The sequence below is a fragment of the Triturus cristatus genome, chromosome 7 (assembly GCF_964204655.1).
Source record: "Triturus cristatus chromosome 7, aTriCri1.1, whole genome shotgun sequence".
Lineage (NCBI taxonomy): Eukaryota > Metazoa > Chordata > Amphibia > Caudata > Salamandridae > Triturus > Triturus cristatus.
Genome location: NC_140590.1, coordinates 465518288 through 465545304, shown reverse-complemented (window position 1 = coordinate 465545304; position 27017 = coordinate 465518288). Strand labels below are relative to the sequence as shown.

General features: G+C 48.2%; 1 protein-coding gene across 1 annotated transcript in view; it reads left to right on the top strand.

The window, feature by feature from the left end:
• The window catches only part of QTGAL (queuosine-tRNA galactosyltransferase), a 2029717-nt gene that overhangs the window by 1743729 nt on the left and 258971 nt on the right, over window positions 1-27017 (top strand). The window contains exon 9 of the mRNA XM_085616796.1: window positions 13485-13620. Coding sequence (XP_085472922.1) covers window positions 13485-13620 — 136 coding nt within the window. The remainder of the gene's footprint in view (window positions 1-13484; window positions 13621-27017) is intronic.

The window sequence follows — 27017 nt, the reverse complement described above, 5'->3', positions numbered from 1 at the left end:
GTTGCTTTTCAAGTATCTAGAGCAGCTATAACCATCTGGCTTGAAGTTGAAAAAGTACCTGTATTTGTTTGCCTCTGATGAAGGGACAGTCGTCCCGAAATGCATTGGGCTTCGTCACACCATTTTTTTCATGATTGAATTGAATGTATATGATTTAAGTTAACGATTTTTTAATGGATGAACTTAACAAAATGTGATGTTTAGTTTGAAATGTGATGCCTTGATAATGTTTTGAGTTACAACAAACAAATGATGGACGGAATGCTGACAATGCAGACATTCTCCCCCAGTCAAGAGATCTGGGTTAAATCCATCGTTCTTTTGCCCACTACGCCACCCCAGTTCAGACATGGCCATATGCAAATCAGTCTTGACCCTGTGCCTCATGGGAACAGTCCAGCCCGAACTGCCAAGCCATGTCTTCCCTGGACCGGAATCAAGCATCCTAGGACCGGTTTCTGGCTATCAGCCGTCATCAGCCAGGATAGCTTGACTCCAGTGGCGTAGTGAGCACGGGTCCCACGTCTGGGAATACCCATCCCACTTAGGGCGAAAAGCGTTACAACAAACAAATGATGGACGGAATGCTGACAATGCAGACATTCTCCCCCAGTCAAGAGATCTGGGTTAAATCCATCGTTCTTTTGCCCACTACGTCACCCCAGTTCAGACATGGCCATATGCAAATCAGTCTTGACCCTGTGCCTCATGGGAACAGTCCAGCCCGAACTGCCAAGCCATGTCTTCCCTGGACCGGAATCAAGCATCCTAGGACCGGTTTCTGGCTATCAGCCGTTGTTTTTGCAATTGATAATGTTTTGAAGCACACATAAAAAAAACACAGAGAAATAATAAATATATTCTGGAGTTAAACATTTAAAAGCTGGTCTAAAATCATTCATTTAAATGTTTGACGGACCATCAATAGAGTTGTGCACGCTTGAGTCCAAGCCATTCTATGGACTTGGCCACACTTTACTATATTTTGCATGCTAGGCAGACATCCCACATGCATGGCACGCTGATCATCCCACATTGTTAAGAAACTCTGATTAATCTAAATAATTCTGGAATGCGCAATCTACTCGTCATTTCAATAAAACTAAACAGCCATTGACGAACCTCTGCATTTTTTGTGCCCAGGATCGAGGCCAATAAAGATCACATACAGAATCATCTTTTGGACTTCTAAGCACTTTCTATATGCTATTTGGAGCCATGAATTAGTATATGCCCCCAAATGTTAACACTACCTCTACTCACTCCACTCATAGCCATCACCGTGGTATTTGTGACAACTCAAGGAGATTATCAGTTACGTAGAATAAATCTGTGAAAGATTCGGGGACAAGGGTGCGTAGCAAAGGGAAATTAATGAACATATTAGCACTGGCACACTCACCACTATTCATTCATTAATCCACTGGCATGGGCACACATATCAGGGACTTATTGTACTTGTGCAGGTTGGTAGACCTTGCAAACCAGTACAAGGTCCTGTGCAGTCATTCTGAAACGGTACACAAGTTGCAAATATCAGCTGGGAGGACAAAGAATGAGAGCCACAGTACACTGTTTCCTTAGCATGACATACATTAGGCAGATAGGAAGGACACGAATGTAATGGTTAACATACTCCAATGGACCGTTAAAACTATGAGAGTAAGACAAGTGCATACTGACAGGACTTGTAGTAGAAGGTCACGAAACGAGCCCCAGTAGGATTTTAATAATTTGCAGCATTTGAAATCCCCTAATCATGAGCCTCCCCTGAAGAATTACATTGAGTTGAAACTTGGGACCAAGAACTGATAATTAACTATTTATGGTCATAGCACCATTTGAGTTGTCAATCTGTTTGGCATCACAACATTCGTAATTGTTGGGTTGAAACATTCTGGCTTTCTACATCTCAGGATTTGACTGCATGTTCTGTGTGGTGTGTGTCCAGCATGGTGTATTCCTCTTTGGATGGCTGGCTCAAAGGAAGATTAATATTTGTTGACTTTGGTGATGTGTGGGTCGTGCTGCCTACGGTAAAGACCATTGGATTACCTACTGGGGAGACTGCTGGGTGCTCCCTACATTCTGCAGCAATACAGAGAACAGTCTATGCACATTAATCACAGTAATACAGACCATTAGTGAAAAAAAGAAAGTTGTGTGCCACAAAGCTCTAGATGCTCCGACTGATATCGGCAAAAATACACCGTGTGTGTTTGATGGGGTGAGTGCCCCAACAAACGTGCAGTTTAAACTTTGAATTTTGAGGGGTCAGATGCACTGTGGGACAGATCGTGGAGGGACACCACAGTCCTCAGCTCTCTTATGGCGTACTGTATTCCCAAGTTCCATTTTCAATGCTCTAATGGAATATGACTTATAGGCTGTCCAGATCCGGTGGTCACACTTTTTTGAGGGACTGACCACTACGAGCCTGTAACACATTGATAGTTACTATGTGGCTTATTGTTCTGCATGATGATTACCACTAATGCTGACATCATGCTGTCAGTCACAGTGTGTGTGTGTGTGTGTGTGTGTGTGTGCGTCCGTGCGGTCAGTCGGTCATCAGGCAGTTCTGGGATGGTGACACCAGGTTGGGGTGGGAATTGTGATGTGAGAGGGAGGGAAGAAGCCAGTTAGGAGGCTAAATTAAAGTGGGAAGAGAACCAGGATTCCAACTAGAGGTTGGATTTGGGAGAGTGCGACAACTTTGCAAAAGCGTGTCTGAGAGGATGATGATAGGACGAGCAAGCAGTTCACTTGGTAGGGGTGCAATTTGTGAGAGTGGGGAAAGGAAGTAATTTGGGTATGTTATGTGGAGTTTTGGGAGGTAGGACATCAAGTATGGTTTTAATTTGGAGGATTCATGAGGCAGGGTAGCATCAGAGGTCTGAAATGAATTATAAAAGTGATAAGGGAAAGGTGTTATGTGCAATTTGAGGGAAGCAGGGTGTGCTAATTGGAAGATGGAAGAGGCGGGAGGCATAGAGTCGTGTGATTTAATGTAGAGGGTGGAGAAGAGAAGACTCCAGGTAGGTTTGAAATTTGGATGGAGTGTGGAAGAAGGCATGACACATGATAATGGTGAGAGTTGAGGGGTGGAGAGTCCAGGGCACAAAATAGAGGTGGGTTTTGTCCAAGTGCAAGATGCTTATGAGAAGGGCTTAGAAGCAGAGGGGTCAACTAACCAGGAAGGTCACAGTGCTTTAGGGTTAAAGGTGGCTGGATTGAAATGGAATTTGTGTGCCGGAGTGTGTTCATTGTCCCCCTTCTTGAGTGGTCTTCCCTAGCACCAGATGGCGAGCGTCCTTAGAACTCTGACATTGAGTTGGAATCCCTGACATCTGGTGAACAGACCTGGCTTATTGTCAGTTCTTGGGCTTCATGTGGTCACTCCCTGGGCAGTGTAGGCACCCTTGCCATGACAAAGATCATTGGCTTCTAGATGTTGTGTCTCACATAAGATCAGTACACAGTCACACCAATGGACTGAAGGCTGGATTTGTGTGTATGTCTGTCTGTGTCTCCAGTACTCTGTAAAACAACATTGTGTTGTATTCTGTGCAGCTATAGGCGCAGTGAATCCAGCTTTCAACTTAATGGCACTAACGCACATTCTTCGACTCATCACATTCGCACGGGTTAATGGAAATTAGTTAAGTTAATTTCAAATCACCCTCCCGCCCCCCGACCCCCCCTTCCGAGGTCTTGAAAATGAGTGGCATTATTTGGGTTATAGAAATGATTTCAACAGAAAGAAACATTTTGTGTTTCTTTGTGCGCCTTGTAAATGGACCCTGTTGTTATGACGTAGTGCCCCACAACGCGCTCTTTTGTGGCTGTGAGTATCTCTCGAGTGGGCTCATCCTCAGAGGATTCCCCCCTTCCTTCAGCTGTCTCAGACACGGAAGTGACAGATACAGGAAAGCGGGAGGGAGGAAGCCCGCTTCTCTACACGTGTGAATGCTCAGAGCGTGAGCTGCGTTGTCCCATTCACGGCTGCTTCCGCCACGAGCCTGGATAACTTGGCATGTACCACTTCACGGCTGCTTCCGCCACGAGCCTTGCTAACTTGGCATGTTCCACTGCATCCTCTGTGTGCATTTCCGCTTCTTTTCGTCCCTGGCCGCTTCAATACGCTCTTAATTACACAAGTAGTGAGGTTTGCAACTGTGCTAAAAATGCAACAAATAGCTTTCTGTGTCTGTGTCTTGCGCGGTGTTTTGTTTCTAATGCAGTCGGCTGCCTCAAGGGCCATCTAACATTTTACAGAATTCACACCAGAGATCAAAGCCTTCAACTGCACTGTGGCGCTGGAGAGCTTCGAAGCCTGACTACTGTGTACGTCAGAAAGCAGCAGTGCTACCAAATGCCTGCATAACATAACATTGTTCTTTGTACTGTTTATCCCTGCCTTATTAATGACAATATGTTTCTTTGCTATTGTATATAAAAAAGTAACCAAGGGGGTTTGTCAGAAACCCTTTCAGAAAGAAGGCTGCGAGGCAAGCAGGAGCTACTGGGCCCAACTTCAGGATTGACGCCATTTACTCCTGATGCCCTGAGCCTGATTTACTATGGGTCCCGAGCAACAGCAGCTTGTGTGCAACAAACAGGGAATGGTCACTGGAAAACTTTGGGCAACAAGTTGCTGTTTGTGCAAAAGTACGTTAAATTCGACTTGAGCATTAAGTCGGGTTTAATGCAACTATACTTTTGATACCTTGAAGTACTATATTTGGTATTGTCCACTGTAAACAAACAACAATACCGGATTCTACTGCCTCAACGTGAAAACAAGGTTAATAAACACATGTCCATCTTTTTAATATAATGCACCCTGCTTTTAGGGCTCATCAGGCCTGCCTTAGGGTTGACTTATAAATATTACAAAGGAAGGTTGTTGCTTTGCCATTACTTTAAATTGCAAAATCAAGTTAGCAGTCCATAAAAACTCTCTACCAGCCATCAGTGGCAGGCTGGGAATCATCATTTGCTTTGTCACACTTACGACGGCACAATAAGTGCTGCAGTCCACGAGGGACACTTTAACTGATAGGCCCTGGGTACCCCTACTACCATATAAGTAAGCTAACTTATGACAATTGTGGGTGAGCCAACTAGACTACACATTTTAAGGATAAGAGCATTGGCATTGAGGCCTGTTTGGCAAGATTCAGTGCACCTTCAGAGTCGAAAAACCACTGGCATCAGTCCAACAACGTGAGTATGCAGAAAGAGGCATTTCCTTACATTTGTGTTTGAGAGAGCACATCAAATGCTCCCAGTCCCAGAGGCCTGTTTAGTCTTCTCACAGGGCAGCAGGAAGAAGTTGTTTTGCCGAACAGACCAGTTAGCCAGTTAGAACTGGTTTTGCCCTGGCCTTTGTGAGGATTCTTTGTTGGAGCTTCAAAGCGATTGACTAAGCCAACTTCCAATCTGGTGTCAGCATCAAAGACTGAGCATGCATTGGGGAAGGTGAATCATAGACTGGCATTGCAGTGGAAAGGTGGGGCACTATCTTCTGACTTGGGCATTCTTAGCAGGATCAGAAGTGACTCTGTCTGGTGTGGCGATGCAAGCCAGGGACAACCCTACAGAACTTTTGTCATGCTTGGTAGCTCTGAACTATGCCAATTTCCATTAGTTGACTGGCTCTGACTGAGAGCCTTTTGTCTAATTGAAGGTAAGAGGTAGCCTGGAGGTGGAAGTCAGGCTGTGCTACCACAGTGGAATTAAGTCTTTAGTGGCCACTTTTGAGTAGCGCACAGGAACCTTTACTGATTGTCTATGCTGAAATTTGTAATTTTGTTCTTTGCACCTACATACCGGTCCCAGGCTCATCATGACATCCTTAATAGATGAAATCTATTCAGAGTCCTACATTCCTCGCAAGGGTTACAAAACGTGTCATCACAAGAACTACTGAGAGTTGGATTTATCCCAGCTTACTCTAAAGAAGAGTGGGAATCTATGATAACCTGGTGGGCAAATAAGCACACAGTGGAGTTGATTCTTGGCAATAGTAATACATTGGCTATCTGGTCAATACTGGTACTCTGAAACCCTATCCAACGGTATTCGAAAGTGTACACTTAGACTCTGCAGGCCATCAGCATGTAGAATCTCAAAAGCACTATGTATTAATATCATCTCTGGGTGCGACTAGCCATGGCTTTGAGGAAGTAGCTCAAGGTTTGATGGTCAATATACAGTTGTCTACCGTAGCATCAAATCTGCTAAGTTCGGGGAACACTAAAAGTCACACTAATATGATTGATACATTACCTGAATTTACACAAAGGGAGCACATATGGCCTTCAAACATAAATCTTTCAGGATTGCCAGCAAATGTTGCTCACCATCCATATGAGTTAGGTATTGGCCTAAATCATAATATTATGCTAAATGTGCTTAGTTGGAATATCGCCAGACTGAAAACGAAGATAGATGATACAGATTGGGTAAATTCCAAAAATCAAACACTATTTGCTGCTTCCATGAGACATGGGCTATGGGTGAGATTACTGTGGATAGATTTGCTGCATTTACAACAAAAGCCGCAAAGAAAACAAGGGAGACCGAGAGGCGGCCTCACTATCTGGATATCCACCCACCTAGATATGGTTAGCCCAGGGTATAGCCAAAACAACTATAACTTTAAAATACTGGTGGTTTATTATGACTTTTCAGTGAAAACACTAGGTGGGTGGTTGAAAGGTAACAATGTACAAGATTATGATGGGCTTTATACTCTGTTTATGAAAGAGCATCTGTTGAGTAATTGTGTTCCTGAGAAATTTCATCAGTACCTGGTAGACCTAGGTCCACTTTCTCCTCAAGTTGGGGTAGAAGGCAGACCACTGGCTCAAAACAAGAGTTGGGGAAGAAGGCAGACCACTGGGTCAAGACAAGGGTAACCAAGGCAACTCATGGTGGGGTGACCAAAAGAAAGGGGTTGCTAAGCCCCTCCAAGGGAAAGATGGTGACCATTCTAAAGATAAAAACAAAAAGTCTTCTCAAGGCTCCCAAAATATTTTTCACAAGGGTGTGCACTGAGCCAATACACTGTCTAAGTGTGGGTACCAGGGTAAGAAATGGGATCCCAAGAAGGCATGGTGCAATGATTGCAAAGCCACTGGGCAGCAAACTGGAGACCTTAGCTGTCCCAACAAAAATAATTCCCCCTAGTGCACCTGCAGGAAATGCATTGGTAAGTCTCCAGAAGGGATCACAGGTGAGCCCTGACCATGTCTGAGAGCTCATTGAAGCAACTTTAGTTTCAGAGGGTGGGGTGGATGTAGCTGTCCTGGCTGTCTGGCACTTTAACATGGAAAAATACAGACAACGGGCTCATATAAATGGGATCAGAGTTGAAGCACTGAGGGATACCGGTGCAAGTGTCACTATGGTGACTGAAAAACTGATATCCCCAGAATAGTATCTGGCTGGTGAGACATTCACAGTCATCAATGCTGACAACCAAACTAAGGCCCATCCTATGGAAATGGGGTCCTTAAAATAGGGAGGGGTTACTGACCAAAAGAAGGTAGTGATATCCTCTGCAATTCCTGTAGCCTGTCTGCTAGGAAATGATCTGGAGTCCTCAGCATGGGCTAAGGTTGAAAAAAAGACCCATGCAGCTATGCTGTATATACCTGAATTGGGTGTGTGCGAAAACTAGAACACAATGCAAAGTCCAGGGTGAAAAGAAGTGTTGGAGCCTGGAATAATGGCTCAACCTTCCAGGAGAAGAGGTAGGAAGACTGAGAAACCAGCTTCACTTTAGCTGCAACCTCAGGTTCCCGTCTCCTCAGGGAGAAGACTTGTTAACCCCAGAGGGAACAGAACCCAAGGAACTTAGGCCCTACACGGCAGAGCTTCTAAGTTCAGGGGGACCTTCAAGGGATGAGTTGGTCCAGGGACAGAGGACCTGTCCCACTCTTAAAAGCCTGAGACAACAAGCTGCTGATCAGGAAAAGGGAGATTTCACTGGCTCCCACAGAACCGATTTGGAGGGAGGAGGGCACTGAAGCTAGAGACCCCAAATCTCATGCCACTAGAATGGTAGTGCCTCAGTTGTATTGAGAATTTCTGCTCACTTTGGCTCATGACATCCCCTTAGATGGGCATCTTGACCAGGCCAAAACTTGGAGTAGATTAGTTATCCACTTCTACTGGTCAGGTATTTTCCAGAAGTGGAAGGAGTTTTTTACTCCTGTGCCACCTGCCAAGCCAGTGGCAAAGCAGGTGGCCACCCAAAGGCCCCCTTAATTCTACTTCCAGTGGTTGTGGTTCCCTTTGAAATGTTAGGGTTGATGTTTTTGTCCCCCTAGACCATCCAACAGCACCAGGGAACATATTTATACTGGTGGTAGTGGATCATGCCACCAGGTACCCTGAAGCAGTTCCCCTTAGGACTAATACTGCTCCTGCAGTGGCTAGGGCCCTCATTGGTATCTTTACCAGATTGTGTTTTCCTATGGCGGTGGTGTCAGTCAGAGGTACACACTTCATATCTGGCTACCTGAAAGCCACGTGGGTTGGCATTCAAGTTTACCACTTCCTATCACCCACAGACAAATGGTGTAGTTGAGCGATTCAACAAAACCATGAAAGGTATGATTGGTGGACCCCTTGAAAAACTCAGAAGGAGATGGAATGTCTCACTACCATACCTGTGTTTCACCTACGGAGACGTGCCACAGAAGGGAGTAGATTTTCCCCCTTTGAAGTTCTGTTTGGTCATCCTGTAAAGGGACCATTGTGTCTAGTGAACAAAGCTTGGGAGGAGACCTTTCAAAAAACCTAAGCAAGACATAGTCGACTATGTACTTGGCCTTTGTTAAAGGATGGCTGAATACATAGAAAAAGCATCCAAAAAACTTGAGGCCAGCCAAGAGCTCCGGAAACTCTGGTATGACCAAAAGGCTGCACGGATGGAGTACCTACCAGGTCAGAAGGTGTGTGTTTTGGAGCCTGTGCCTCCTATGGCCCTCCAGGACAAATGGAGTAGACCCGACCCTTTCCTAGAAAGAAAAGGAGAGGTCACCTATCTGGTGGATTTTGCCTCTTGCAGGAGCCCCAAGAGAGTCATCCATGTCAATCGCTTTAAACCCTATCAGGCGAGGGCTGAGGAGGCCATGCTGATGGTCACTAATGAGGACCTCCTCTCTCAACCCTAAAGACGGATCAATGGAAGGGATTATCTTTTCAGACACCATATCTTCTCAATAGCAGGCTGACTGCAGGTAGGTCCGGCAACAGTATGCTGAGCTCTTCTCTTTTACCCCTGGTCAGACAAACTGGTGTACACATCATGTGGAGGCTGCGGATAGGCTACCTGTTCAAAATAAAATCTGTAGGCAGTCTGATGAAGTCAAAGATAGCTTCAAAGCTGAAGTAAGCAAGAGGCAGGAATTGGGAATCATTGAATCTTCTGAGAGTCCCTGGGCCAGCCCTTTGTCATAGACCCAAAACATCACATCAAGGGTGGGAAAACAGAGCTGAGGTTTTGTGTAGACTATTGGGGCCTTAATGCAGTAGCCAAGACAGATGCACACCCAATTCCTAGTGTGGACAAAGTGATTGAGAGGTTACGGGCATCCAAGTTTCTCAGTACTTTTGATTTGACATCAGGGTACTGGCAGATTGGTCTGACCACAAGAGCAAAGAAAAATCTGCATTCTCAACCCCAGAAGGGCATTATCAGTTCACTGTTATGCCCTTTGGTCTCAAGACTGCCCCTGCCACTTTCCAAAGGCTGGTGAACAAAGTCCTTGCTGGGTTGGAGACCTTTAGTACAGCATATTTAAACAGTATTGCTGTCTTTAGCTCCACTTGGCAGGATCACCTGAGCCACCTTGGAAAGGTCCTTGAGGTTCTGCAGAGTGCAGGCCTCACTATCAAGGCAAGCAAGTGCCAGATAGGGCTTTGTTGTATACTTGGGCCACCTTGTAGGTGGAGGCCAAGTTCAACCCTTTCACCCCAAGATACAGACAATTGCGGACTGTGTAGCTACAACAACCCAAACTCAAGTTAGGGCATTCCCTGGCTTGACTGGGTATTACAAGAGGTTTGTGCAAGAATATGTGCCCATTGTGCCCCCCTCACCGAACTGACCTCCAAGAAGATGCCAAAGAAAGTAAACTGGACAGTGAGCTGTCAAAAGGCTTTTGACACTCTGAAGGAAGGAACATGTTCAGCACCCATTCTGAAAGCTCTAGATTATTTAAAGCAGTTCATAGTGCAGACAGATGCCTCTGAACATGGGATAGGAGTGGTCCTATCCCAAACCAATGACGATGGCCATGACCAACCTGTTGCTTTCATTACCAGGAGGTTACTCCCCAGAGAGCAGCATTGGGGTGCCTTTGAGAGGAAACCTTTGCTGTTAGTCACTCCTGGAAGTTGAGACCGTACTTGTTTGGCTCGCACTTCCTTGTTCAAACTGACCACAGGCCTCTCAGATGGCTGATGCAAATGAAAGGTGAAACCCCCAAACTGTTGAGGTGGTCCATTTCCATTCAGGGGATGGACTTCATAGTAGAGCACAGACCTCAGACTGACCATGCTAATGCAGATGGCCTATCCAGGTTTTTCTACTTAGAAGATGAAGCTGTTCTTGGGAAAGGTTAGTTTCATTCTCTTTCATTTGGAAGGGGGTTATGTAGGAAAGTGCCCCTTTTCCATTTGTTTATCCCCCTTTTTGCCTGGTATTTGATGTGATTTTGACTGGAAGTGCACTGCAGTCCTGCTAACCAGGTCCCCAGTGCTAGATCTCTTTCCCAAAACTGTGCATTTGTACCCCACTTGGCAATATCTTAAGCACCCCCTGCAAGTCCCTTGTAAATGATACCCCTGGTACCTAGGACAAGGAGTCTAAAGAGGGCCACCCTAAAGGACCCCTCACCAAACACATACAGACTGCCCCTGCAGGCTGCGTATCTTGGCGCAGACAAAAGTGAAAACACGATGTTGCATATATTGCTGTGTGCCATGTTCACATACACTGCATGCAGTATAGACAAGTCACCTCTACAGCAGGCCTTACGGCCCTAAGGCAGGGTGTACTATACTACATGTGAGGACATGTCTGTATGAGCTGATATGCCCCTGTGCTGGTCAGCTCTATTGCTGCCAGTGCAAGTGACAAGGAGAGCCATTTTAAGTACGAGTGCTGGACACTGGTGAAAACAAGTTCCCCAGCTACATGATAGCTTCCCCGAAAATAGGGCTGTTTGGTATTAAACATCTTGTTTTAATAAACCCACACTGATGCCAGTGTTGGATTTATAAATACATGCATAGAAAGGGCACCTTGGAGGAGCCCCCTGAAAACCTACCAGCTACTGGTGTGCTGACTGACTGGTTTCTGTCAGACTGCCACCAGAGACAGGTTTCTGACCCCAAGGGTGAAGACCTTTGCTCTCAGAAGGCCAGAAACCAAGCTTGCTCAGGCAGAGGGTGCTTACACCCCCACCCACAGGATGACCTGCAGATTAGCATTCCAAGGCAGAGGAGCTTCAAAGGGCCCACCGCCTTTGGTATGCAAATCCGGCGTCTCTCACAGGAAAGAAAGCTGACCCCCTTTGTCTAGACCTGTTTGGCCAGGAACATTAGCTAGTCAGATAGGCGTGTCCACCCTCAGGACAGTACTGCCCCTAAGGTGGGCCACCTGAAGTGGAGGCGTCTTTTCAGAGTTAGCCTTCTTGGTGATGGCAAACTTAAGAACTCTGGGACAGGGTTAAGGCTGCTTCCCCAGAGATGGGTCAGATAGGGGGCATAGTGACCCCAGGCATAGGCAGCCCATTAGCTACTACCCTACACTCCCCTAATGTATTTAGGGGAGGCCCTGGCACCAGAAAAGCAGATCCTGATGACGTACGATGAAAAAGGAAACTGAAGACCTGCACAAGCAAAGACTGAGGAAGAGCAACTGACTTAGCACTAGCCCTGCTGGCCTGTCTGCTGTTCCCCATCGAACCTGTTCCAAAGATGTCTCATCCTGCTAATGTTGTGCCTTCAAAGCCTGGGAGGGCGGCCTCAAGACTCAAGACCTCCCGTAGAGCAGCAGAACTAGCCCCCTGCATCCTGCATGCACCCCAAGAAGAACTAAGAGGATTCCAAAACCGCCAAAACCCGGCGCCGCAAAGCACCACTGCTCCCGAGCCTCCCAGCCCATGTTGAAGTGGGCCAATGGTGTCAGCCTGGTCCCCAAGCCCTCAGGAGATAGTTCTCTTTGATTTCACCCCTCGCTAACTCCCTGACTTCACCTGCAGCCTCTGTTTGCAGGCCCCCGTCAACCGCAAGTGCTCCCGGACAAAGAAACCCGACACCTCAAAGACCCTCTGCACTCGGCCGACAGGAAAAGAGGACCACCGATGTCCCCTAGCATCGCAAGACTTGAACCCCCTTGTTAGTTCAGCCCGACTGGCCTCCCAGTCGAAACCTGCATCTTCTTTTCTGTCAGACCAGTCCCCATTGACTAATATTGGCCACCCGACGCTGTATTGCACCCCTGCACCTGAACGCCCTAGTGCCGCTGGAGGTGACCTGCTGGTGCTGCCTTGGACCTTGCCCTATACTCACCCTAAATCCAGGAGATTGGTCTTGTAAGGCTCTCTATTGTACCTGAATGGCGTACTTGTTTCCCCTTTCATAGGATAGCATTGCAGCTTCTGAAAAATACACTGTTTACTTTTTAAAGGTAAAAGTATATCTCTTGAAAAATATACTAACTCGATTGTATTGATTCTGGTGCTTAAGAATATATAAAGATTATAAAGATATTATTTTTATAAATTTGTGTGGATCTCCTTATTGAGTCGTGTGAATCATTTATTGACTATTGTGTGTATTTGCAGATGTCTAACACTCCTCTCTGACAAGCCTAAGGCTGCTCGACCACTCTACCCCCCTAGAAGAGCACGCCCTTGTCCGCTCATAAGGGAACCCCTGGACTCTTTGCACGCTATACCTCATTTTGGTATATCATATAAAGAGCCAACTTCCTACACAGCCCTACAATGTGGCAGGATGTTATAAGAGCCGGTGTTGACAATAAAGAGTCGCTGACTAGCACCAGAAACCACCGGCTCAAAATAAACACTGCCCAGTAAGTCTGGTCGTAGCTGCAAAACATGTATGCTTCAAATAAACATCCGAGGCCCTGCGAAGAATTCACATAGCAAGTTAGCCCCTTCTACATCATGCAACGAAAGCCAATGAGAATGAGTATGCATTTTTTCTAGGGTAGGAGTACACCTAGGACATGCAAGAATGTTGTTTATAAGAAATATATTGAGCAGAGGAGTCTGTTCTCTGTTGGTGCTGAATGGACACTGCTGTTGCTTTCATAATGTTTTGGCAACCAATGTATTTTTTTATAAATCAAAATTTAAAAAAATAGTTATATTTCAGTTTCTTTAGCAGTACATTATTGGATTCATAGATACTCTTGTTTTTCAATTCTTTAGAGGTACCATCTGGGATCACCGGGTGCAATTTTTGGAAAAGAGAGTACTAGCAAATTGGACATCGTTCACAATTTGGAATGCTGGCAAACAAGGTCGGAAACTCTACAGAAGCCTCTCCCCAGCCAATCAGAAAAAGGTAACATATTACAAAAATCTGTAATGGTTAATTATTTTTGTTAATTTTCACTTTATCATAGATGGTTTCTGTGCTGTACCTAAATATATCGCTTCGCTTTAGAGTTCCTTGTTATTATTCAGCACATTTAAAATCACACTTTTCATGTGGGCAAATTCTCACAAAAATCTCTTATGTGAAGAACGGAATGATTGAAAATACATCGGAACTGTGAACTTAATACGGAGTTCTATTGTTTATATTAAGTGCCACCGCCGTGATGACGTGTATGTCCATTTATTGTTGATTAACAATATTGTAATTACTCTCTTCTCGAGCGGTATGCTGTTGTACATGTATAGGGGACGAAATGAAAGTTGTAGTTGATGGCCATGGTTATCTGTGGGAATCCTAGTTTCACCTTAATCTGGAGGATCACAATGAGAGCCTATCAAAGGCTCATCACTCGGCTTGAATGTTGAGAAAGCCTGCTCACGAGGTTTGTCAAGCCATCCTCTTGACTATGACATTGCCTGAGTTACTTGGACCTCTTCCTTCCCACAGGGGAATGTTTATAAGCGTTGAGTTCTTTTTGACAACAGGTTCTTCTTCGGCCCCAAAAAAAACTGTTTTCAAATCAGCTTTGTACTAACTACATGTAAAAAGGTGCTCTGCAAGCCACTGTACCTTTTTCTTTCGTTTTGGTTACTTCACCTGTAATAATGCAGTAGCTTCCTCACAGGCAAATCACTGAAAAACCTTTAAAGAGTCCAGAATCATGCAACCTGTCTCCTGTTTCACCTCAAATGGCCACGTTGTGCCTGCTATGAAGTCCTTCCTTTGCTCCCAGTAAAAGAGACGTAGCAGTTTAAAATACCTTATCTTGTCCACAAGGTGTAACATGGATGCTTGCCAAGTTGTATGTCCGCTAGGGTCCAACTGGAAGTCCTGGGTCTCCCAATCAAAATCTACTGTCTACACAACAGACCTCTTACTAGAAATTTGATACAAGGTCCCTCCCAGAACTGGGTTCATTTCTCTGAATATTTCTTCTACTGAAGCTCAGACTTGAAAGTGATTTTCTCATTAAAGCTCCACCTTTTCAAGCAAGCTTGTATGTTAATGTAGCCTCTCATAGCCCTTCTACTTCTGTTTTGACGAGCTGTCTGGTTGGTCAGCTCTCTAAGATCGACTGTCTGTGGATGAAGGAGGAACCAATGCGTTGCAGTGTCACGTGGGAGGTATTCAGATTGGAGTTTGAGAGCAATGCATAGGACAAAGCAGACTATTATTTAATCACAGATCACAGCTCTCCTTTTGCAAACAACATTGTGGCAAACAAGCTCAACTAGAAGGCCACATTTTTACTCTCTGAAATATACACATCTCTGTTTCTGTGTTCCTCCTTCTCACCCTCACCCTCTCTTTCTCTGTCTCTTTCTTCCTCTCACACGCAGTCTCTCATTCTCTCTCGGGTGGTTGTGGGTGGCGTCAGTTGGTGTGATGAGGTTGTAAAGGTCGGTGGGTTGGGGTTCGGAGTTACTGTAGATGGTGGATATCTTGTTGTGGAAGTAGTCTGCCAGAATGTTGCAGAGTTCCAGGGAAGGGGAGATTGTGTTGTTTTAGGCCGACGGGCTTGAGAACTCTGACGATGCTGAAGAGTTCCTTGCTGTAGTTTGCGCTTGCTTCAACGCAGTCCGGCAGGCTGCCTCTTTTTGTGTCTTTTTTTAAAATTTGTTTATTGGCATTTTGACATAAACAATCAAAGGCGCATCAGGTGATGCAAGAAAGTGCAAATATGAAATCATTTTTGTAACTGAACAAACGAAAATTGAAAACAAAGTACAAGCATAACAATGATTAATTACATATGCGAGATAAAAACTCATACATTCACATCTAGGTCACAATACGTCGATGGTGGATTATGTGGCTAAAGTTGTGGGGGAGATAATGTACGAGAGAAATATGAAGTTTGTAAGAAGGAATGACTCAAGGGGTAGAAACATGTTCAGCAGGCAGCTCTTGAGGAGAATTGGCGGAAGTCTCGGGATCATGTGTAGTTCTCAGATTACGAGCTGATAGCCAAGTCATAAAGGGACCCCAAATGTCCTTCGGCCTAGATGCTTGGGGTAGTAATTCCCAGTACACATTTCATTGTTCTTGACAGAACGTGGTGTCAAGGATCCAAGTCTTAATGGCTGGTGGTGTGCGTTTGCCCCAGTGCATCGCTATGCGACACTTAGCTAGGAGTAGTAACATGGCAAGGAGCCTGCAATGGCCCGGTGGGGCTTCTTAAACATACCTTAGGAGGCATAATGTGGGAGTGGGTTTGTAGTGAGACGCCAGAATCTCATTGATAGATTCAAGAACTTCCTTCCAGAAGTGTGCGATGTCGGAACACTCCCAAGCCATATGGAGAAATGAAGCATTTGGAGATGCACATCTCCAACAATTCTCATCAGAGCGGATGTCCATGCGTTTAAGTTGCAGGGGAGTTCTGTAGATGCAATGTAAATATTTGAAATGTATAAGGTGTAGTTTGTAATTGGGGGAAAGCATCTCCAACTGTCCGAAGCAGAATTGCCACTGGACCTCTGATAATGGCTCATCTAGGTCGTCATCCAGCTAGCCATGGCTTTCGGATGCGTGATTGGGAAAGATCGTTGCATGCCTCTGTATAGTCGTGTAATGAGCTTATCCGAGGATGAATTTGTGAGCATCTGTTCAAGGGCTGGAAGAGAGGCAAAAAGGTGTCATTGGGGTAGAGATCGGCAAATGTGTCCCGACCCAAATTATGTGTGTGGGCCGAGTTTCCTTTGTCTGCTAATATGGGTATTTGGGGGTTATGCGCCAGTGCAATAGAGGGCGCAGAAAATACTGAGTGCCCTGCTCGAATGCGGAGTTTATCCCAAGCCCATCGTAATGTCTTTTTGTGTCTTTTAGGCTTTGCTGGTATTTCTTGAGGACTGACTTGAAGGTGTCTGGGTCTGTGGGGTCTATGTTGGTGCGCCATCTTCTTTCTAGCCTTTTGCAGTTGCGTTTCATAGTACTGACCTCTGGTGTATACCTACTGACTGTTTGGTGGATCTGCTGGTCTTGGCTGGCTTGATGGGGGTAACTCTGTCAGCCCAGTGTATGATCCAGACAAGATTAATTCTGGATGGCCTGTTCAAGGTTGGTTGCAGGGTCAGGCTAGGTGTTGAGGGTGTCCGTCAATTCGATCTCTGTCAATTTGTTCCCGCTGTGGTGGGAGGACCTGGGGGGCCTGGTGGTGGTGCATGGTATCCTGCGATGGTGAAATGGACTATGGCGCGGTCAGTCCAAGTGAGTGCGGTGCAATGACTGTACTTGACTCTGTCGCTGGCAGCGAAGATCTGTTTGAGCGTGTGTCCTGCACTGTGGGTGCGGTTGGTGATCAGTTAGGCGAGGCCGATATTGCTCATGCTTTCAAGGAAGTTGGCTGAGTTTGTATCCTTGGGGTCATCAAGGAGAAAGTTGAGGTAACCGCGGAAGATTTAGTGCTTGGAGTCAATGGTGAGTGGGGCAATGAATTCAGTCATGGTATTGCAGAACCTGGGGCATTGTCCTGGGTCTCTGTAGGCGAGAGTGCCTTTGATGGTAGTTTTGGAGTCGGTCTGGAGTTGGAAGTTGGTGGTACATGATCGGTGTGGTGTCATCTTTGGTGGTGCAACGGATGGCTTCTTTGTGGTTGATGGCGATGCCTCCTCCATGTTTGTTGGTGCGGTCCCAGTGTATCATCTTGTAGCTGTTGGCTATCACAGTGGTGAAGGAGGGGTTGAGCCATGTGTCTGTAATGAAGATGATGTTAGGGGTGTGGGTGGTGATGGTGTCCCAGATTTCGGTGGCATGTTTGCAGAATGATCGGTCGTTGAGCAGGAAGCAGCGGAGTAGTTCCGGGGTGGTCGTGGTCGGTGGGTTGGGTGTGGTGAGGATTTCCGTGAGGGCAGGAGATCCTGAGTTGCAGGCGAAGCAGCAGCAGCCTCAGGTAAAAGGGTCTACCGTTGATCGAGGAGATGCGATGCAATGCAGCAGCTGTTGTTGCGGCGTCTGGGGTCCAGGGCTCGGAGCGCTGCAGCGGAATATCTGTGGGTGGCCGACGGGGCCAGGGTTCCTGGCTCTGGGTGTGGTCCAGGCACAGACGGGCTTGCCTTTGTAACACTGGCCCTCCGGCTAACCACAGATATTCTGCCAGGGAGCTCCGAGCCCTGGATCCCAACTTGGTAACACTATTTTCCCAGCTGCCGACTAAATAGCAGAGATCATCTACTATTTGGTTAGTGGCCGTGCAGATAGCAAGGAAAGTTTACTATTTACCCTGACATTTGGTGAAGAATCCTAAAGAGCAGACATTCTGAACTAGTAAGACTATTGCAAGATAACGACTCAAGTTTCACTGTAGATTAGCTGCACTTGGTGACTACGGTAATAAAAAGAGGGGGTAGATAGGATATTCTGGAAGTGTTAGGGGGACTGCCAAAGAGATGGTTCTCAACATGCCAGAGAATGATACACATAACCGACAGCCTTCGGCTCTTCGTTCCTGTTTGAGTCTCTGCTCTTCCTCTGCAGGCTTCTGTCTGCCTTTGGTCTCACCAGCCTCTGGCCATACCTGTATATCTTTGCGATGTCTCAATCGCCCTAAGACATTATTTTGTTTCCGTTTTACGTAACACTCTGTGCCCTATGATTTCCTCAGTGTTTGTTCATTTTTATGCTGTAATGCTTCTGCAGTTTTGAACTCGTTCTGCTATCTTAAAATATCTTGCTGTCCCTGGCAGTCTCTGCATAGTGTGCCTTGTTTTTTGCCTGCACAGGCCACCTCTGATCCCGTTCAGTTTTATGATTGCTCCAGATTGTACCTTCTCCCCTCATACTTGGGCTCCCAATCTTTGTGGTGAGGGTGAGTGGGTGATTCAGTATAGGACTTTCACTACAGGCCAATTGAATCCAATAAAGCTGATTTAGGCTTTCATTCGTCCCACAGTGTTCAATTGAACTTGATCGCTTATGTAAAACATTCAGAGGAGCTATTTAACTGGCCACCAGCTAAATAGTGATTTTCCTCTGCTATTTATTTGGCAGCTGACTAAATAGTAGAACGTATTTACTAGTTGGCCAGCTGCCTTGAAAATAGCAGGAAACTTTGCTATGTACCTGGCTTCTGGCTAATCAATAGAGATTCTGCACTGTTGGGCCACCGCCATGCAAATAGCAGAAAAACGTCTCTATTTACCTGGCAGCTAACTAAATAGAGATTCTGCACTGTCTGGCCAGCAGTCGTGCAAATAAAAAGGAATTTTCACTATTTACCTGGCCCCAGGCTAATTATCAGAGGTTATGTACTATTTGGCCAGCAGTTAAGCAAACAGCAAATACACTTCCCTCATTACCTGGCTGCTGGCAAAATAGCAGACAATATTTACAGTTTTGCCAACAGCCATGCAAATAGCAAATATACTTAATTTTTTTCCTATCTGCTGGTTAAATAGCAGATATTATACACTATTTCACTGGCAACTAGCAAAAAAATTCAATATTTATCTGGCAGCAGGCTACATAGCAGAAATTATTTAATGTTTGGCCGATGGCCTTGCAAATAGAGAAGACACCTCATTGTTCACCTGGTGGTTTGCTACGTAGCAGACAGTATATCCAACCTGGCCAGTGGCCATGCAAATAGCAGAGGAACTTCACTATTTACCCAGTTAGTGTCTAAACTGCTTACATTTTGTGTACAATGCCTAATGCAAATTTCACCAGGTACTTACCACCAAGTAGTACTGCAAACAAGGAGAAAATATAATTGGCATCCTTCTCCTTATGAAAGTTAGGGTCATGATGTACTATTATTTAATTCGCAAAATGTCTTCGAAAATTGCACACATACATTTTGTGAATGGAATAGTATTTTACAAAACAACCTATGAAATATTAGATCAGGGGGTTCCAGAATGACCTGACTAATTAATATTCATTAGGTAGATGCCAATTTGCGGCCCTCTGTGTTTGACTGTAATCACAGGGATGGTGGCCAGCAAGGGTAAGCACAACACCATCCCGATGACTGCATTCCAAAATGGAAAACTCTTTTTTTAAGATGTTCCTGTTCCTTAAAGAAAAAAAAAATGCTTTCCATTTTGGAAAATGTCTACCCCCTGAGGTTGCCAACTTCATTCCCAAAGGAAAGGGGCTCCTAAGAAGACCTGTTGCCCTTTGTAAATTAGTTACCACCGCCACTTGGGGGTCATAAGCTCATCAATGGCTTGCGACAGAAATTCCAGTCTTAAAACCCCGCAATGACCCTCCTAACAATCACAAAAGTCCTTTTACGAGCTTGAACAATTTTCCAACTCATAAAAGTGGGTTTGTTAATAATGAAAAGCACTTTTGTCGTTCCAAACCCAGTGATTTTGCAACTTAAGACCCTTGGGGCCTCATGTAGGTAGCTAAATACCGGTCGGTAACGGCCGAAATTCGGTAAATATCCCGTTACCGACTGGTATTTAGCTATTTGAGATGTAGGAGGCATATTTCAGGATTCGGTAAATTACCGAATCGGTAAAATACCGATTCGGTAAATACCGAATCCTGAATGTAGGGAGCACTCTACAGAGTGAAAAATAGTTTTAAGAATTCGTTATTGGAGGAGGAGCCTAGCGCGCAACCAAGATGGCCGCGTAGGTGCGAGGCTCCCGAGGACCTCCGCGACCTCCTACATATATCCTGACAATATCCTGTCCTAGATGAGGGGACTGTGTTGGTGAGCCCGAGCTGAGGTGGCACCCGCTTTCCGCTTCCAAATTGGACCTCGGACTCCGGCGGTAGCACCGATTGAGATTTGCGGCCTTCTCCACGCCGGACCCCGGATTGGAGCTGTGGGGTGATCCGGAGGCAAAGTGAACAACAGCGGCGGGCTGGGCGCGGCGGCTCGCGTACCCCGCACTTTCACTTTCGCTTTTGCACCCTCCTTGCTGTCTCGGCGAGGTTGGGTCGCGGGGCACTGTGGGGTGGTGTGGCCTCGTTGGGGTGCCCTGCCGGCCCGCCGGCTGTGACCTGCCCCGCGGCCCTGTGGTGACCCCCCCCGGATCCCGTGAACCGGCTTGCCCGCCCTTTACGACGTGCCTGGCACGGCCGTGGGACTGGAACCATGTCCACAAAGCAAGATGGAGATCGGGCAAAGGTGAAATCGACCCGACGTGGCGCAGTCCACCAGTCTAACAGCATGGACCGCTATACCCTCCAGAAGGGATCTCCCGAGGTGCCGCGTAGGTCCCCTGAGGGCCCGACTGATGCTCCTGCTCTACCCGCGGATCTGACCCTGCGGGATGTAATGGGCGCTATCGCTGAGATGAAGGCCTCGGTGGACCAGCGTTTTGATACACTGGCGCAGAAAATTGACTCGGTCCTCGTGGATGTTGGCCTGGTAAGGGCCGATCTATCCAAGACTAATGACCGGGTCGATTCTTTGGCCCACACCACATCGGGCCTTACGATGGATGTGGCAGCCCTCCAAAAGGAGGTGCGCCGGCTCGGCCAGGCGAGCGCGCTGATGGATCGTCGCCTGGAGGATTCTGAGGGTCGGGCCCGGAGGAACAATGTCCGTATTCTCGGGGTGCCTGAGGGACGTGAGGAGGCGGCGGCGGATCTATTCGTGGAGGACTTGATTGTCACCCATCTCCAGCCCCGGGGGCTGAGTAAATTCTTCGCGGTGGAGCGGGCCCACAGGGTTCCCGGGGGAAGGCCTAAGGCCGGAGCCCCTCCGAGGCCTCTCATCGCCCGGATTTTCAACTTTCGGGACAGAGACGCTATCCTGCAATCCTCCAGACTACAGGGACCGGTCAGACTCGACAATATGGATATAAATTTTTATCCTAACTTCACCCCAGCGGTCCAAAAGCAGAGACTAAGCTTTCTCGGAGTCAAACGTCGTCTACGGGACCTAAATCTCAAGTATGCTATGCTTTTCCCGGCTAAGCTGCGGGTGGAGTTGGATGGCCGCACGCACTTTTTTGATCGTCCCGAAGCAGCCGGGGACTGGCTGGATACCTTGCCTGGGGATCGGGATCGGGGGGGTGGGGGGGAGCGGTTGGGGGAGAGGGCCCGCCGGATCAGGACTGAGGGACTAATACTATGCCTCGCTCTGGACAAAATTGATGTCACTTTTGACTGTTCGTCTGTTCGAGTAAGTTTCCCTCCTGTGGAGGTCGTGTGGGGTCTCTTGGGGGTTCTCCCTCCTCCTCTGGGGGTCTAGTTAGTTTCACCATCTATGGGGCGACAGGCACACTGCACTTTGGGGGGGCTGTTTGGGCTCATGCAGGGGTGCAGGGAGGGGGGAGTTCTGTTGGGGTGGGGGAGTTGGGGTGGGGTGTTGTTCGTTTTTACCACAAGGCAAACCCTTTTTTGTGTTGTTTTTAAGGTGCTCTCCGGGGGACGACTGATGGCTCCTGTGTGTGATGGGGGGTAGGGATTTGACTTTGTTGTCTTGGAACGTTAATGGACTGGGGGATAGGATCAAACGAGGTGTGGTCCTGCAGTATTTGAAACGAATCTCACCCGATGTAGTCTTCCTGCAGGAGACACACCTTATTGGAAACTCTTTTTGTGCCATGAATCGGCGTGGCTATCGTTTGGTGGCCCACTCGGGCTTCACGTCGGGCTCACGGGGTGTGGGCATTATGGTGAAGAACTCGCTCCCGTTGGAAATTGATGAGGTGCGCCATGATGATAGGGGACGCTATGCTGTTTTAGTGGGGAGAATGGAAGGCAAAGTAGTGGTCTTTGTATCAGTATACGTCCCACCGGGGCTACAGGCGACTACTTTTGCAGACCTGGGGCGCCTCCTCCTGGGCCTTCCGGGGGGACTCCTAGTGGTTGGGGGGGGACTTCAATGCGGTGGTTTCTGGGACTATGGATCGTCACCCCCCTAGGGACCTCCCCCGGGCGCAGGCGTGGCTATCCGGCCTCTTGGATACATTGGGATTGGTGGACTGCTGGCGCTTAAAACATCCCACGCAGCAGCAGTACACTTTCCACTCGGGGGCCCATGGTAGCCTCTCACGGCTTGATCATGTCCTTGTCCCGGCGGCCTATGCTGGGAGGGTGGGGGAGGTGCGCCATTTGGCGCGGGGTATTTCAGATCACTCCCCGCTCCTGTTCCATTTTGATGTCTTTCCGAGGGGTGAGGGCAGGGTAGTTCCAATCAATGCCTGGTACCTGCGCGACCCCACCATTCGCGCTGATGTGATTAAATCCTTGCAGCGATACTTTGATGAGAATGTGGGGTCCGTCCCTTCGGCTATCTCCCTGTGGGAAGCCTTCAAGACAGTTCTCAGAGGGGAGGCCCTGTCCTTTATTTCCCATGCCCGGAGGCGCGAGCGGGAGGAGGTTACCCGGGTGGAGGCCGAAATTGCTGAATTGGAGGGTGATTTGGAGGGCGGAGTGACGGATGCTGCACTACATGTCCTACAACTTAAGCAGGCGGCCTACAGGGCCCTCGTTACGGAGGCGGCCAGGGGCCTCAGTAGGGAGCAACAGGGGCGACTGTATGATGTGGGTGATAAGGCGGGCAAACTGATAGCGTGGTTGGATAAAAAGGAGAGAGTGAATCGTGTGGTCCCGCTGATTGAGAGGACGGATGGTGTGAGTGTAACCGAGCCAGAAGAAATTGTCTCCTGTTTCGCGGATTATTTCCGCGAGGTGTATTCTCCGGTCTCTCCTTGCTCGGAGGAGGACTCCCATTCCCTGCTTAGGGATATCGCGCTGCCCTCCCTCTCGGAGGAGGACAGGGTGTCGCTGGATGCCGCTCCCACATCCGACGAAATTGCCCTCGCCATACGTTCGGTTGCCTCTGGCAAGGCCATGGGCCCGAATGGCATCCCTATCGAGCTGTATAAGTTGCGACCAGATGTACTGGCACCCCACCTCCGCGCGATGTTCCTGGCGGCCCACTCGCTGGGCTCCCTCCCGCCGGACCAGCGTCTGGCTACTATCGTGGTGATCCACAAGGAGGGGAGACCTCGGGACCGGGTTACATCCTATCGGCCTATCTCGCTCTTGAATGCGGAGCCCAAAATTCTCGCCAAGGTGCTGGCCAATCGGCTGGTCGGCGTGGTGGGCGATCTGGTCCACCAAGACCAGTCCGGCTTTATCCCCCATCGCAACACGGCCCTTAATCTGCGGCGCTTGCACGGGGTGCTCGCACGTGTCCCATTCGTGCGGGAGCCGGCCATTTTGGCGTCCTTAGACGCCACTATGGCGTTTGACACGCTTGAGTGGCCATACATTTGGGCGATGCTGGCGAAGTTTGGATTTGGCCCGGGCTTCATCAGTTGGGTCAAATTGTTGTATTCGGGCCCATTGGCGCAGGTGGTGGTGAATGGAAGAGTTTCGGCCCCATTCGAGCTGGGCCGGGGCACGCAACAGGGCTGCCCCTTGTCGCCGCTCCTGTTTGTGCTGGCCTTGGAGCCCCTGGCGGAGTGGCTGCGGTGGCATCCCTCCATCCGTGGTCTCCGTTGGACCCCCGAGTATGAGGACCGTGTGTCCTTATACGCTGATGACATCCTTTTGTACCTAGCCTCCCCACGTAAGTCACTCATAGTCCTGGTTGATGTTTTACGTTCATTCGGCCGGAACTCAGGCCTTGTCATCAACTGGGCTAAATCATGTGTGTATGTGCTCTCTGGGGAGGCTCCTGTCCTCCCGCGGGGTTGTCCGATTCAGATTGCCTCTCAGGGGTTTCGATACCTGGGTGTCTACATTACTCTGGACCCAGAGGCCCGCTACGAGCGGAACTTGCTTCCCCCCCTCCAGCGGTTGAAGGAGGACGTCGTGCGTTGGCGGCGCCTGCCGCTATCGCGGCTCGGCCGGGCGGCGTTCTTTAAGATGATGTCGTTGCCACGTTTCTTATACGCTCTCCAGAACACTATGGACCCAATCCCGGCGCGCTACTTCCGTGAGGTGGAGAGTCTACAGCGCCGCCTGTTCTGGGACGGGAGGCCGCGCATTGCCCTGGCGAAGTTGACGCTCCCATGGTATGACGGGGGGATTGCCCTCCCGGATATTAAACGGTATTACTGGGCCTCCCAGCTAGCTGCAATTAACCATGGCCTCTACGGGCCCGCCTTGAACCCGGCATTTGAGATGGACAAGATGCTACTGCCCGGTGGCGACTACAATCGAGCGCTCTACTCTGGCGCGCCCGACGCTCGCTTGACGGGACCTACACGTGTCATGGTCAGAGTATGGCATGCGGCTAATGCAGCTATGGGGTGGAAGGACCGTTTGACCCGGGCGTCACCGCTGTATGCGTCTGAGAAGTTGGGCTCTCTCTGGACCTCGAAGGGCTTCGAGAAATGGGACATGATAGGCATCAGTAAAGTGGGGGATCTCTGGTCGAGGGGAGGACTTAAAACATTCGAGATGCTGCAGACGGAGTTTCAGTTGCAGGGCAGTGAATACTTTCGGTACCTGCAGGTCCGTCATGCACTGGGCTCCGTCTTCCCAGACGTCGCCTCCATCCCGAAGTCTTCCCCCCTGGAGGATAGAGTGCTAGATGGCCACGTCCCAGACAGTACGATCTCCCTTATTTATAAAAAACTGATTAATGATCGCTCGGGCTTGCTGATTGGCCTCCGCGAGGCTTGGGTTGCCGACGGTCTGGAGTTGGACGATGAGGACTGGATCTTCGCGGTGGCCTCTCCGAAGGAGGTGGCTATACCGGCTCGCCTTCGCTTCGTCCAGCTTAAGATACTCCACCGGGTCTACATGACGGGGCCAAGGCTTCAGCGTATGGGCTATACGGAGGATGGATTGTGTAAGCGTGGTTGTGGTGCCTTGGCGACCTTCCTGCATATTTTATGGGAATGCCCGAAGGTGGAGCGATTCTGGCGCGGTGTGCACGAGGTCCTGCGAGTGGTTACGCGTGTTGCGCTGCTGCCTGAAGCGAGGAGATGCCTGTTGAATGTGTGGGAACCAACTGACTACTCGGCTCCGCAAACGTGGTGGGTGACTCTGGGATATATGATTGCTAAGCGTGATATTGCGCAACTGTGGGGATCCCAGAACCCCCCGGCGGTGTCGGCCTGGAAAGAACACATGGACTGGTGCATGTTTCGAGAAAAGGTGGTGTATGTGGCGAGGGGTAAGCCTGGGACATGGGTGAAAGTGTGGGGCCCCTGGAACGCCTACCGTGGGAGTATTTGCGCGCCACCGTTGCTGCCTGCTGCCTCACCAGCCCCGTCCCCTTAGTTGACTCCTTCCCCCAGCCCCGGGCACAGGGTTCCCCCAGTCCTCGCTCTGTTCCCCTTCCCCTCTTTGGACTCCTATGGATAGTTGGGGTTCCCCATTTGGGGAGCACGTGCTGCTACTTTCGACTGTGGGTAGCCTTGTGGGTGTTGTTTTCTTGTTGTTTGTATAAAATGAAACCGTACTGTGGGGTATTACGGCTGTGGCCCATGATGTTGATAACTCCTGATTATGCTCGTCTGTAACGCCAAGTGTTCTATGAACGTATGTCATATGTTTCTGCCATTCCTAGCGGCCGGCCGGAAGGTTGTGGGCCCATATTTGTATATTCTTGAGATTTGTAATAAACGGTTTCAAAAAAAAAAAAAAAAAAAAAAAAAAAAGAATTCGTTATTTACCACCAAATACAGGTTGGTGATAAATAACGAATACCTTGCAAAAAGCAATATTTTGCAGATTTAAGAGTGCCATGTGGCAGACATACATGCCCTTAGGGCATGTATGTGCGCCACATGTGCACACATGCAAGATTCAGGGGTGCAACAGGGTGTCAATGTGACACCCTGCCACCCTTGAATATGCTCCCCCATTACCGAATCGGTATTTACCGATTCGGTAATGAGGCATACCTTCCCATTGATTCCTATGGGCCTCCAGGCCCATAGGAATCAATGGGAAGGTATGCCTCATTACCGAATCGGTAAATACCGATTCATAATTACCGAATTTTTCCGATTCGGTAAAAATTACTGAATTATTACCTACATCACATTTACCGATTCATAAATACTGAATCGGTAAAATTCGGTATTTATGAGTCGGTAAATGTGATGCTACCTACATATGGCCCCTAGAGCTAAAACTGGCTTGGATACAAGAACTATGGGGAGAGGATGTGGTCCGTCGGCTTAAACTGCCGACTTTGGTGCTGGCAACCAGAGTTCGAGCCTCGAGGTTGCATCCACATCCTGTGATTCTGGGCAAATCACTTAATCTCCCTGTGCCTGAATGTGTAATGTAAATACGGTGCTCATGTAAAGCGCTCCAATACCTTAGGGTCGAGTTCGCGCTATATAAATATGCAAAAAAAAAAAAACTAACCTATAGGTAAGCCTAGGTGAAACTTTTGTTACGCTGGAGTAATTTCAGTC